This window comes from Ciconia boyciana, chromosome 2 (assembly GCF_034638445.1).
Source record: "Ciconia boyciana chromosome 2, ASM3463844v1, whole genome shotgun sequence".
In the NCBI taxonomy this organism is placed as follows: domain Eukaryota; kingdom Metazoa; phylum Chordata; class Aves; order Ciconiiformes; family Ciconiidae; genus Ciconia; species Ciconia boyciana.
This window is the reverse complement of record NC_132935.1, coordinates 168,152,258-168,164,570: the sequence shown is the minus strand read 5'-3', so window position 1 is coordinate 168,164,570 and position 12,313 is coordinate 168,152,258. Positions and strand designations below refer to the sequence as shown.

At 66.9% G+C, this 12,313-nt stretch overlaps 1 protein-coding gene across 2 annotated transcripts; it reads left to right on the top strand.

Annotated features, from left to right (window-relative positions):
* The first annotated feature begins 901 nt into the window (after positions 1-901).
* CSPG5 (chondroitin sulfate proteoglycan 5) lies at positions 902-9,074 on the top strand. 2 transcript variants are annotated; one of them, XM_072851576.1, is made up of 5 exons: positions 902-1,116; positions 2,660-3,965; positions 4,860-5,048; positions 6,468-6,540; positions 7,145-8,076. In XM_072851576.1, the coding sequence occupies exons 1-5, from the start codon at positions 1,056-1,058 to the stop codon at positions 7,199-7,201; spliced, it is 1,686 nt and encodes a 561-aa protein (XP_072707677.1). In that variant the 5' UTR covers positions 902-1,055; the 3' UTR covers positions 7,202-8,076. The 2 variants fall into 2 exon arrangements, with proteins under 2 accessions (XP_072707677.1, XP_072707676.1); XM_072851575.1 differs by lacking the exon at positions 7,145-8,076 and adding an exon at positions 8,570-9,074 and having other exon boundaries at positions 906-1,116.
* Positions 9,075-12,313: the final 3,239 nt, after the last annotated feature.

The window sequence follows — 12,313 nt, the reverse complement described above, 5'->3', positions numbered from 1 at the left end:
GGGGGGCTCTGAGCGGCCGCAGCCCCCTGCCCCGTGCCACAGCCCTGCGGGGACCCTGGGGCGAGGGCTTCACCCCGGGATTTCGGTGCTCCGTCCTCACCTCGCTGCTGCTGGGGGGATGCCCCCGGCCCCCCCAGGGCTGGGCACGAGTGGGGGCCTTGGGGGTGCAGGGTGGGGGTCCCCCCACAGCGGTTGAGGATGCTGGGGGGGAGTCCCGGTGCTGGTGCAGGGGTGGCCCCCCCCATGCAGAAGCACTTTTTGGGGGGGGTGTCAGCGCGGGATCCCGGTGCTGGTGGGGTGCAGGGGGAGTTTGGGAGGGGGTCAGTGAGGAATCCCAGTGCTGGGGGGACGCTGGGGGGTGTCCAGTGCAGGGATGCCCCCTCCCATGCAGGAGCAGTTTTGGGGGGCTCAGCGAGAGGTCCCGGTGCTGGTGGGGGTGCAGGGATGCCCCCCATGCAGGAGCGGTTTTGGGGGGGTCAGTAAGGGATGCTGGTGCTGGAGGGGTGCAGGGGGTCCCGGTGCGGGTGCAGGGCTGCTCCCCATGCAGCAGCAGATTTGGGGGGGGTCAATGAGGAACCCTGGTGCTGGGGGGTGCCGGGGGTGCCGGTGCAGGGATACCCCCAGTGCAGGAGCAGTTTGGGGGCAGCGAGGGATCCCCGTGCTGGGGGTGCCGGGGTCCCGGTGCAGGGATGCTCCCCCGCACGAGCAGTTGGGGGGCAGGGGTGCTCAGCGAGGGCCGCCGGTGCCGAGGGGGAGCTGGGCTGGGTCCCCCGGTGCCGCCTGGGGGGGGTCCCCCGGGGATGCCGGCGGGGGGGGGGGGGGGCGCGGAGGGGGGGGTGTCCCGTTGCCGTGTCCCGGAGCCCCGGCCGGTGCTGCCGGCGGCGTCCCCGGTCCCGCGGGCGGAGCCGGTGGCTCCCGCCCGCCCCCCGCCCGGCCCGGCCCGGCCCCCCCGGCGCGGAGCGGAGCGGAGCGGAGCGGCGGGAGGAACGGGGCGCGGGCGGAGCCGCTGCCGGTGCCGGCCCCGCTGGCGGAGCCCTGGGTCCCTCCATGCCGCCATGGCCCCCGCGGCTGCCCGGCCCCTCGCCCTGGCCCTGCTGCTGGCGCTCGGCGCGCTCGGTGCGTACCGGGGATGGGCTGGGGGGGCGCGGGGGCTGCGCCCCGGGATGGGGCCGCATCCTGCACCGGGGGGGAGCGGGTGCCCTTGCCGGGGGCTGGGTCCCCTCGCCCCGGGCCCGATCCTGGCGCAGGCGAGGGCCGGTCACCTGTCGGAGGGCGGGGGGCGGATCCCGGCGGAGGGGGGCGGCCGGATCTCCGGGGGGCGGAGGGGGGGCTCCGCGGTCCCGGGCAGGGGCTGCGCTCCTCTGCAGGCACCGGGGGGACGAGCCCCTCGCCGGGGCTGGATCCCCCGGGCAGGGGGCTGGATCCCGTTGCAGGCAGCTGCATCCTCTTGCAGGGCGGGCGGGATCCCCTCCGCGGGGACTGGATCCCTTTGGGGGGGCGGGATCCCCTTGTGTATCTGGGGTGCATCTGCAGGAGCCGGAGGAGGGCTGGATCCCCGGGGAGGAGGGCTGGATCCCCTTGGAAGAGGGGCTGGATCCCCTTGCCGGGGGCTGGATCCCCTTGCTGGGGGCTGGATCCCCTGGGAGGAGGGCTGGGTCCCCTTGAGGAGGGGCTGGATCCCCTTGCCGGGGGCTGGATGCCGTTGTGTCTATGGGTGCATTTGCAGGAGCCAGAGGAGGGGCTGGATCCCATTGCAGGGGCTGGATCCTCTTGTGATTACGGGGTGCACTTGCAGGAATCAGACAGGGCTGGATCCCCTTGTAAGGGAGCTGGATTCCATTGCGGGGGGGGCTGGATCCCCTTGCAAGGGCTGGATCTGGTTGTGTGTATGGAGTGCACTCGCAGGAACCAGAGGAGGGCTGGATCCCCTGGCAGGGAGGCTGGATCCCCCTGCAGGGAGGCTGGATCCCATTGCCAGGAGGCTGGATCCCATTGCAGGGAGGGAGCAGGATCGTGCTGCCGGGGGCTGGATCCCGGGGGGGGCTGGATCCCATAATGTGTATGGGGTGCACTTGCAGGAACCAGAGAAGGGCTGGATCCCGCTGCAGGAGGGGCTGGATCCCCTTGTAAGGGGGCTGGATCCCCTTGCGGGGGCGGTTTGGATCCCTCTGCGGGGGCTGGATCCCTCTGCGGGGGCTGGATCCCTTTGTGGGGGCGGTTTGGATCCCTCTGCGGGGGCTGGATCCCTCTGCGGGGGCGGTTTGGATCCCTTTGCGGGGGCTGGATCCCTTTGCGGGGGGCTGGATCCCCTTGCAGTGGCAGGAGAGGCCAGTTCCCCTTGGAGGGGGGCTGGCCTGGGGCAGCTTGCCTTGGGGGGCTGTGTCATGGGGGGTCGCAGAGTTTTGGGGTGACGACTGGGGCTGTCGTGGGGGCGGGGGGACCCACGGAGCCGGGGGCTGCTGCAGGGTTTTCCCCTCCGGTCCCTGGGAGAGGCTGTAAAAGATTCGGGGTGCAGCTCCCCCCCCCCCAAATGCCTTGGCATGGTGGGTCTGAGATCGAACAGGCGGGGACCCACCGAGACCCCCCCCAGACCGCCGCGGCCTCCCCAAGGTGCGGGGGGCACCTCTGACACGTCTTTCTCTCCTTGTCCCCCCTCCAGCATCCGAGTGGCCCCCCCAAAACGCCAGCGAGGCCGAGGAGAGAGGCTGGGAGGGCTCGCTGGAGAGCAGCCCCCCACAGCGGGACCCGGCGAGCAGAGACCTCCTGGGGGGGCCCAGCAACAGCACCAGCCCCAGGGGGGCTGCAGCGGGGGGCGAGCCCCCGGTGGGATCCCAGCTAGAGCCCCCCGGGGCGGGCACAGCTGCCACCACGGACCCGGCAGCGATGCCGGAGGGGTGCGCGGGGTGCGCCGGGGAGGGCGATGCCAGCGCTCTGCCCCCCAAAGTCGGCTCGGCGGAGGATGGCCAGGCGGCGGTGACCTGGCCTGGTGACAGGGGGACGGTGGCGGTGGCACTCAGCAGCCCCGAGGAGCCGGGGAGCGGCGAGCGGCCCACGCGAGCCTCCTTGGCCAGCCTGGGAGTTTTTGGGGGGCTCACGGCCGCCCCACCGAGCCCCCCCGGCCTGCAGCTCGTCACCGACTCGGCTGAATCCGACCTGCTGCTGGCGGCCGGGGGCTCGGCCGTGCCGCGGACCCCCGTGCTGGGTGACGCCAGCCCCGTGCCGGGCGCTGCGGGGGACTCGGGGCGTCCCTCAGAGCTCTGGGTGGTCGCATCCAGCCCGGCCCCGGCACAGGGGGCTCGTGGCCGGACGGATCTGACCTGGCTGGAGGCAGAGGAGCCCGTCACCGCCACCTCAGGCCCGGCCGAGCCGCCTGCTGACCGGACGGCCTCGGAGATCGTCGACGTCGACTACTACGACCTGTTCGAGGGGGGCGAGGGGCTGGGGGGCTTCCCCGGGGGTGGCCGGCGGGCGGCTGGTTCGGCGCGGCGGCAGGAGCCGGAGGGGGCGGCCACGCCGTGGGCCCTGCACGAGCTCTACGACGACTTCACGCCCTTTGACGAGGCCGATTTCTACCCCACCACCTCCTTCTATGCCGACGGGGACGAGGAGGACGAGCTGGAGGAGGATGAGGAGGAAGAGGAGGAGGAGGAGGATGGGGGGCTGGAGGACGAGAACGGCTACCGGCCGCCCGCCTCGGCCGTGCCTGGTGCCCAGCCGGCACCGCGGGACCCCCGACCCACCGGCCGCCACAACGTGGCCCCGCCGCAGCCCTCCAGCGTCCCAGGGGGCAGCCCCACGGCGCGGCCACGGCCGGGGGAGCGGGGCCAGCTGGAGAACGGCACCGAGTGCCGGAGCGGTTACGTGCGGCACAACAGCTCCTGCCGCTCCGTCTGCGACCTCGTCCCCAGCTACTGCCACAACGGTGGCCAGTGCTACCTGGTGGAGAGCCACGGGGCCTTCTGCCGGTAAGGGACGGGGATGGGGACCCTAGGTCCCACGAGGAGACGGTGGGTGCATGTGGGGGCTCTCCATCCCCATGCACCCCATCCCCAGGCTCTCCATCCCCATGCACCCCAACCCTGGGCTCTCCATCCCCATGCACCCCATTTCTGGGCTCTCCATCCCCATGCAGCCCATTCCCAACCTTTCCGTCTCCCTGCACCCCAACCCTCGACTCTCCATCCCTGTGCACCCTGTTTCTGGGCTCTCCGTCCCCCTGCACCCCAACCCTGGACTCTCCATCCCCTGTGCACCCCATTCCCAGGCTCTCCATCCCCGTGCACCCCACCCGGGACCCTTCGCCCCCGCAGCCCCGTCCCGCCGGGGCACAGAGGGGCTTTCCCTGCCCCCCGAGTGGCGGCTGGGCAGGAATTAGGTCAGGGCCGTGCAGCCGAGGCTCCGGAGCCGTCGCACTAATCGGCCCCGGCAGATTGTGCCCGGGGAGGGCCACCGCCGGCTGTGCCATACGGCTCGGCGCGCGCCATGTGGCTTGCCCTCAGCCTGCCTGCACGGGGGGACGCGGGTGTGTGGTGTGACGGGGCTGTACCCCTCCGTCCCCACCGGCCACCCCTCTCCCCACCGCCGCCGGGGCTGAGCGTGGCTGGGAGCCACGGGTGCGGGGGACGAGCATCACCTGGGGGGACCCCAGGCCCGCTCCTGGTGTCCCCCAGTGTCACCCATCTCGCTTGGCCCCAGCGTTTGGGGGGGGGGTGTCACCCCTCTCAGGGTGGCCCTTGGGGACCCATTAATCTCATCCCCCGTAATCTCCCCGATCACAGATGCCGGTGTCCCCTGAAGATGCTCTGTGGGACAGGGACACATTTTTGGGGTGGGGGGTCCCTAACCGCCTCCCCTTGCAGGTGCAACACGCAGGACTACACGTGGCACAAGGGCACGCGCTGCGAGGCCATCGTCACCGACTTCCAAGTGATGTGCGTGGCCGTGGGCTCGGCCGCCCTCGTAGTGTTGCTGCTCTTCATGCTCACCGTCTTCTTCGCCAAGAAGCTCTACCTGCTCAAGACGGAGAACAGCAAACTGCGCAAGACCAAGTGAGTGGCATCGGGACAGGGCTGGCACCCCTAAAATTGTCCCCCGGCCGCTCTGGGGTGGCACCTCGATAGCTGGAGCGATTTGGGTGGTCTCAGCTCCCGGCGGAGGCACGGGGCTGGATGCGGTCCCGTCCCCACGCGCTGTCATCGAGACCCCCCGGTGCCGATGGGGACAAGGTGACGGTGGGTGGGAAAGCTCCCGGAGGCGGGTGCCCTGCGGGGACGTGGCTTGTGGTTCCTGCTCCACGTTTAATCCTTTAAAGCTGCTCCTGACTGGTACCAGTTAATCTGCTGCACTGGTAGCTGGGGCCACCAGCTGGGCTCGCCATGCTGCCCAGGGGCCACCAGGGCTGGGGGGTGGCAGGGGAAGTTGGGGGCACCCCCTGCCCCAGCAATTGCTGCCCATCTCCCTGGAGCCGGGGAGGAGAAAGCCCTCCCAGCCTGGGTCCCTAATGAGCTGTTAATTAGTGTTTGGAAGTGCCAAGTGTAATTAGCAGCCAAGCTCCGTGCCAGCCCATGGGTCTCCCTCTCCGGCCCTGCGGCTCCTGCCTGTCCCGGGCTGCCCTCACCGCTCCCCTGCCTGCGCCTGCCTGCGCCTTCCCAGAGCTGGGGACATTCAGCCCCAGATCCCCAGACCTGGGGACATTTACCCCCCAAACTCTAGACCTGGGGACATTTACCCCCCAAACCCCCAGATCTGGGGGCATTTACCCCCAAACCTCCTTCCCTGGGGACATTTAGCTCCCAAACCCCAGAGCTGGGGGAATTTACCCCAAACCTCCAGATCTGGAGACATTTAGCCCCTCCAGATCCTCAGAGCTGGGGGTATGTAGCCCCAGACCCCTAGACCTGGGGATATTTAACCCCTGAATCCCCAGATGTGGGGGCATTTAGCCCCCAAACCTCCATCCCTGGGGACATTTAGCCCCAAACCTCCATCCCTGGGGACATTTAGCCCCAAACCCCCAGATCTGGGAGCACTTAGCCCCAGATCCCCCTAACTGAGGGTACTTAGCCCCAAACCCCAGAGCTGGGGACATTTACCCCCCAAGCCCCCAGATCTGGGGGTATTTAGCCCCAAACCTCCATCCCTGGGGACATTTAGCCCCAAACCCCCAGAGCTGGGGGCATTTAGCCTCCAAATCTCCATCCCTGGGGACATTTAGCCCCCAAATCGCCATAGCTGGGAGCATGTAGCCCTGACCCCCGAGATCTGGGAGCATTTAGCCCCCAAGCCCCCAGATCTGGGGTATTTAGCCCCAAATCTCCATCCCTGGGGACATTTAGCCCCCAGACCTCCAGCGCTGGGAGCATTTACCCCCCCCAACACCGGGTTCACCTCGAAATGCGGCCGGGGACACGGGGGGTGCTCGGCAGCGTCCCCGGTCTCACCGCCGTGCTCTCCTCTCCCCCCGGCAGATACCGCACCCCGTCCGAGCTGCACAACGACAACTTCTCCCTCTCCACCATCGCCGAGGGCTCCCACACAAACGTAAGGAGGCTTCGCGGCACCGTCCCCCGCTCCCGCTTGCTGTCCTACCCTCGTCCCTCTGTCCGGTAACACCTTGACATCTCGCCTGTCCTCCCCCACCCATGCTCTTGGCACTGTCTGGGTGACGGTGTCACCACTGGGTCCCTCTGCACCCTCCTGTCCCCATCCCGCCGTGGCCACCGCTCCGTCCCCTCTCTGTCGGGTCCTGCCATGCCGCATCCTGCCCCGAGTACCCAAACCGGACCAGAGCCAGGCAGGGGGTTGGTGTCACCTTGCTGTCCCCCTGCCTTGTCCCCTCCTGCCCACGTGGCACCCTGGGGAACCACCACCCAGAGTTGCCAGGTGGTTTTTGGCTCTGTGTGCGGGTGGCAGGAGCGGCTGTGCCGGCATTTTCGGGGAGGGGACAGCTGGTGCGATGTGGCTCCGGCAGACGATGCTCCCCGGCTGTGGCATCGCTGGGGCAGGACCGGCAGACGACGGCCGGCAGCGGCGGGCAATGCTGGAGGATGAAACACTCCGGGATGTTGCTGGCGTGGTCAGGATGCGGCCACCTGCATCCCCCCGGGGCTGCCCTTCCAACCTCCTGTCTTTCGAATCGAAACAGAGAGAAGCGAAGGGTTTTGCCGAGCACGAGCCGGAGGAAGAGCGTAGGTCCCTCTAGTCTTTGCCTTAGCCCAGAGCCGGTTTTCCCCGTCTTTCGACTGCCTTTAGCAGCCGTAGTGTCTGCCGCCGCTCGGCCCGGCCACCCTGGCAGGAGGCTCCCGGAGCCAGCTCGCTCCCCGCTGTGGAGAGGATGAACCTTGGGATGAATTCGGTGCCGCGCCCCGGCATCTCTCTGGGGTCTGACCCTCGTCCCCTCTGGGATGCGGAGTGGCACATGGTGCCCAGGACGCAGCGCACCGAGGATGCGGAGGGGACGGCGGGGTCAATACCCCTGGGAAAGGGGTTTTTGGGAATATGCGGCGCAGCCCCTCCACTGGGTGATGGAGCTCAGTGCCCCGGCAGCCGTGCCCGTCCTGCGGGGTTTGCCGTGGAGCCGATGGCACAAGCCCCGGACCGGCCAGGCGCTGCTCACAGGGTCACTGCCCAGAAGATGGAGGTTTCCCATCCTCGTATGACACCGGCCCTTGGGTGTCTCCATCCGTCCGCCGCTTGCCGCACGGCACCGGGAGCACCGTCACCGGCGGGTGCCTCACCGCCACGGCCCATCCCGCCCTCGCAGCCCCCCACGCCAGGGCTCATCCTGCCCCACAGGCACCGACGGCGATGCCAGGACTGTCCGGGCACTGACGTTACCCAACGCAGCCGGAGCTTGGCCCCGGTGCCGGGGGAGCCGCTCTCCCCATGGATGCGGGACAAACTCGGGGCACAGCCCAGCTCCCGGCAGCTGTGGGGGGGATGTCGGGAAGAGGCATCCCCGGCTTCGCTGCCCGTGGATCCGGCCAGCGGCACAGCGGGGCCGGCTGTACGCTAACGAACCGCAATAAATCCAACCCCTTGGGCCTCCTGCCAAGCGCTGCTCAGGGAGTTGCTAATTGTCGCGGGGACGATGAGATGAGCCGGGCTGGAAATGGGAAGAGGAACTGGGTGGCAGGGGGATGGCGGGGGCGGCTGGAGGGGTGGTGGGTGGGATGGGTCCCATGGCCAGCCACGGCTCTTGAGTGCTGTTGGCGAGCGGCTTTGGGTGCTGGAGGCACCCCAAGGGGGGGACCCATGGCGGGGAACAGCAGCGAGTCACCGCAGGCGGGTCGGACCCCGTCGCCCACCGTGCCGTGAGCTCCACGCTCCCCCCGTGCCGAGCTGTGCGCTTTCGGGGGACACACACACACACGTGTATTCACCGTTGGGCAGCCCTGCCTGCTGCCTGGGGCTGCCTGCAAGGAGGCAGAGCCCGGGTCGGGATGCTGGGTTGCCGGCGGGGACGTCGGTGCCTTCACCCGGTCCCCGCTGCCGGTCACCGCCCTCCATCGCAACGGTGTCCCCCCACGGCACGGTCATCTCCTGACCCCCCCCCCATCTCTCCTGGCAGGAGGACCCCAGCGCTCCCCACAAGCTGCAGGACTCCCTGAAATCCTGCCTGAAGGACGAGGAGCCATTTAACATCCACAACTCGACGTCGCCCAAGCACGATGGCGGCAAAGGGGAGCAGGACGGCGGCGAGCTCAACTGTCTGCAGAACAACCTGACGTGAGCAGGGGAGGAGAAGGAGGCGAGAGCGGGAGCCAGTCCTCCCATCCCCTGCTGTACAAATCGCCTGTCTCCTCCCCGTCCGGTATCTCTTTTTCCCGCTCCGTGGCATGCTTTGGTGTGTTTTGTACAGAGGAAAAGAAAAATTAATTAATAATATTACAAAGCCAAAGGCTGTAAATGGTCTTTGGCCGCATCGTGTCGTGGGGGTGTTTGGTTTGTGCTCCGTGTCTATCGCTTGGGTTAGTGCAGCGCTGTGATTTCTAAACCTCTGCCGTTCCGCAACTGACTTTTTTTGTACTTTTACCCCACTTTTTTTGAAATACAAGTAAAAACAACAACAACAAAAAAAGGAAGATCTTGAAATAAAACTTTTTTTTTTTTTTTTAAAGTTAAGCCTCTTGCCGGTGCCTGCGATCTCCCGACACGGACACAGCAGGTCCTCAGTCCCTGCTCCCCAGCTGAGCATCACCCAGGGGAGGTGGCGGGTGCCCGGTCCCCCCTACTTGCCCTCCCCAGCTCTGCCGGGCCAGGGGTGCAACGCATCCCACCGGAGCGGGGACCTTGCGGGGTGCTGCCATCCTGGACACACTCGGGTGCAGATGGGACACCCCGGGATGTTTAGCGGATGTTAGCGTCTGGGCTGCACCCTGCTCGCTGGGTCTGCTCCATCCCCGTCCCCATCCCCGTCCCCATCATGGCAAGGTGGTGTGGGGACACGGGGGTGTAGCCGTCACCGACAGCGTGCTCCCAGCCACCTCCTGCCCAAACAGCCTCCTTTAGATGGAGCTGCCCGGGATGTCAGTGGGATTTTGGGCTCTGCAGCCGAAACGCCTCAGCGTTGTCACCCCCCAGCTCCTCGTTTCCATCCAGCAAAACCCCTGGCAGCTTTGGGGACACTGACCCGGCTTCTGCCGATGTAAATCAGAAGCAGCCCCCCGATTGCCATCGCCCTGCCCCCGGACCAAGCGGGGAGAGGGGGGGTCTCTCCCTGGGGAACCCCAGCACTCCCACCGCCCTCCCCTCCGGCCGCAGCTCCGTCTCGCTTCCCACAGGAGCCGATTTCTTCTGGAGACGGATTCACCCACGAGCCAAAACTCACGGCTCCTCGGGAGAGAGGAAATGAAGCAATTAATCAACATACAATATTAAGCGTGCGGCATGTTAGGGATGCAGCCAGCAGTCTCCCCAGGGCAGGTAGGAGCTAAAGCCGCAGCTCAGTGTGTTTTAGACATTCCTGATGCTTTCCACGAGCTGCTAAATAATTAATTCTCAGCTCACTCGGGGAGATTATAAAATGAGGGGTGGCGGCAGGAGCCAGCGGACGATCCCCAGGGTCATGCAAAGCGGAGCAAGCGGCTGGCCGGCACCGTTGGGGCTTCGGTTTTGCTGTTGCCCTTCCAGCACGGAGCTGTACGACAGGTAAAACCGTGGATAAAGCACCAGGGCAGCACGGCTGCAGCAATAAAAGATGGCTGGGGCCAAGCCTGGGGGGAGAGCGATGTGCTGGGGGAGCAGGAGCCCGGCTGAGCGGAGAGGAGATGCTGATGCCCGAGAAAGCCTCATGGAAAGGCAGGCTGTCCCCGGCATGGGCAGATGCCGAGTGCAAACTTCCCATGGGACCAGGCGGGAGGGAAAGGGAGCCGGAGCGGGATGAGCATTGCTATGACAGGAGGGAGAAAGACCCGTGCTTGCGTACGAGGAACGAGGGGAGAAGGAATGGTTACGGGCATGTGTAAGGAAGGGGATGCTGGAGGGGATCGGGAATGACATGGGGTTGCGGGTGAGAAACGCCTGCGGGGCTGCGGGGAAGAGGAGGGAAGGGGCACCGCGGGGATGGGGGAGGCCACCCCACGTCTCCAGCTGCCCTTGGAGGGAGTCGGCGGGGCTGGATGCAGGGAGACGCGGGGTGGGATGGGGCGGCCGAGGAGCGAGTCCAACCAGTGAACGTGCAGCTGCATGGTGGGCGCTGGGAACTCCCCGCTCCTCGCTGGGATCCTTCCTGACGGCGCCTGCGGGTCCAGCCGGACGCTGCCTGGGGAGAGAAGAAAAATCTCCGTTGCAGGGACGAAGCAGCCGGCATAATGCTGGTCTCTTGACCAGACAGACAACCTCATCCCTGTTTTGCTGGCCAGCAGCAGGCAGGTCTCCTGTCCGGGGATGGGGCTGCCTTCGCCCTTTGGGTGATTTGGGGAAGCAGCCGTCCCTGCCGTGCTCCTTCTGCCTGGAGGTGAGGCTGACACGGCACAGCCCCTCCGTCGCGCTGCCGGCATGGCACAGCCCATCCGTCCCGGCACAGCCCATCCATCACGGATCTGCCCCGGCTCGACATGGAGGTGCCCACCTTGGGGGCCTCCCAGGTGGCCAAAGTGGCAACTGGGGTTGCTCGTCCTCCGCCACCCATTTTTCACCCTTTCAGAGCCCAGCACGCGGCCCAGGTGCGGTGGGCAGCAGCGGGGAACCAGCCTCGGCACAAAGCCACCTCACACTCCTCGGTGTTAACCCCTCGTTTAAGAGCAGCGAGGGCTGCAGCTGCTCACCCACGCGGGCTGTAGGGACTTACCGGGACTCGGCAAAATTGGGTCACAAGGCTTTCAGCAGGTCGAAGGATGCTCCTGTTCATAACACAAATATTGAGAGAGCTGGGGGTATCTGTCCCCCTGTCCCTCCACTCTGCGGTATCGGTCTGACCCCCATACTTCCCCTCCTTGCTGTGCCCCCTGCTTCGGACCCTACTCACCTACCCGGCACGCTCCCATTTCCCGCATGAAGACACAACCACCGGTCCCCGTCTCACTCCAGCCAGCCACGAGCCCTGGAGCCCCATCTCACTCTGGGGTCAGCGTCCCTCGACGTGCCTCAGTTTCCACCCCCCCCCGGGCAACGGCGTGTCCCCAGCCCGCCGGTTCTCCGCCTGCTCTGGCTTTGCCGGGGCACCGAAGGAGGGAGGAGCGCGGGTTGCACACGCGGGTGCATCGGGATGGAGGGGAAATCCAGGGTTACCCAGGGGGCCGGGCCCCCCATCAGCACCTCGTCTGACACGGGGAGAGCAGCGGGGACGGCGAAGAGCATCCGCCGTGTGCCGCACGGGTCACCGGAATGGATTTCATGGGCCCTGTGGAGGAATTTGCCTCCCAGCCAGCAAAGCAACACACGGGCTTTAATCAAACGCCTAATCACTTTGAAAAGGCGAGGTTGCGGACAGCTATTAAATTTAAATGCTTGGTTAGTTTGCTGGGAGGGCAGGCGGCCTTTTGTGGCTGGGCAAGGGCTGGCACGGGACGTGGGGTGCGAAGGGAAGGGAATTGGCATCGGCACCGGGTCTGTCCTCCTCGCTCTGTCGTCCTCTTTTCTCTCGCAGACACATAACAGGATTAGAGCCGCGACCCCGAGACAAGGAGCCTTTCTTCTTTTTGACGAGCTCCGGCTGCCTGAAACAAAATAGCCCGAGTCCCGATTCACCGGCTGAGCCTTGGCTGGGAGAGCGAAGGAGGGGAGATGGAGTGGGAGCAGTGGCTCCGTGGTCCCCGTCAGGCTGTGCTCACCCCGAGCCGTGCTCAGCGTCCTCGGTGCGGGACGCTGCTCC

Coding starts and splice junctions, on each gene's coding strand:
- CSPG5 (XM_072851575.1), top strand. CDS start 1,056: ATGGCCCCCGCGGCTGCCCGGCCCCTCGCCCTGGCCCTGCTGCTGGCG. Junction 3,966..4,859: donor AGCCACGGGGCCTTCTGCCG/GTAAGGGACGGG, acceptor CTCCCCTTGCAG/GTGCAACACGCAGGACTACA. Junction 5,049..6,467: donor AGCAAACTGCGCAAGACCAA/GTGAGTGGCATC, acceptor TCCCCCCGGCAG/ATACCGCACCCCGTCCGAGC.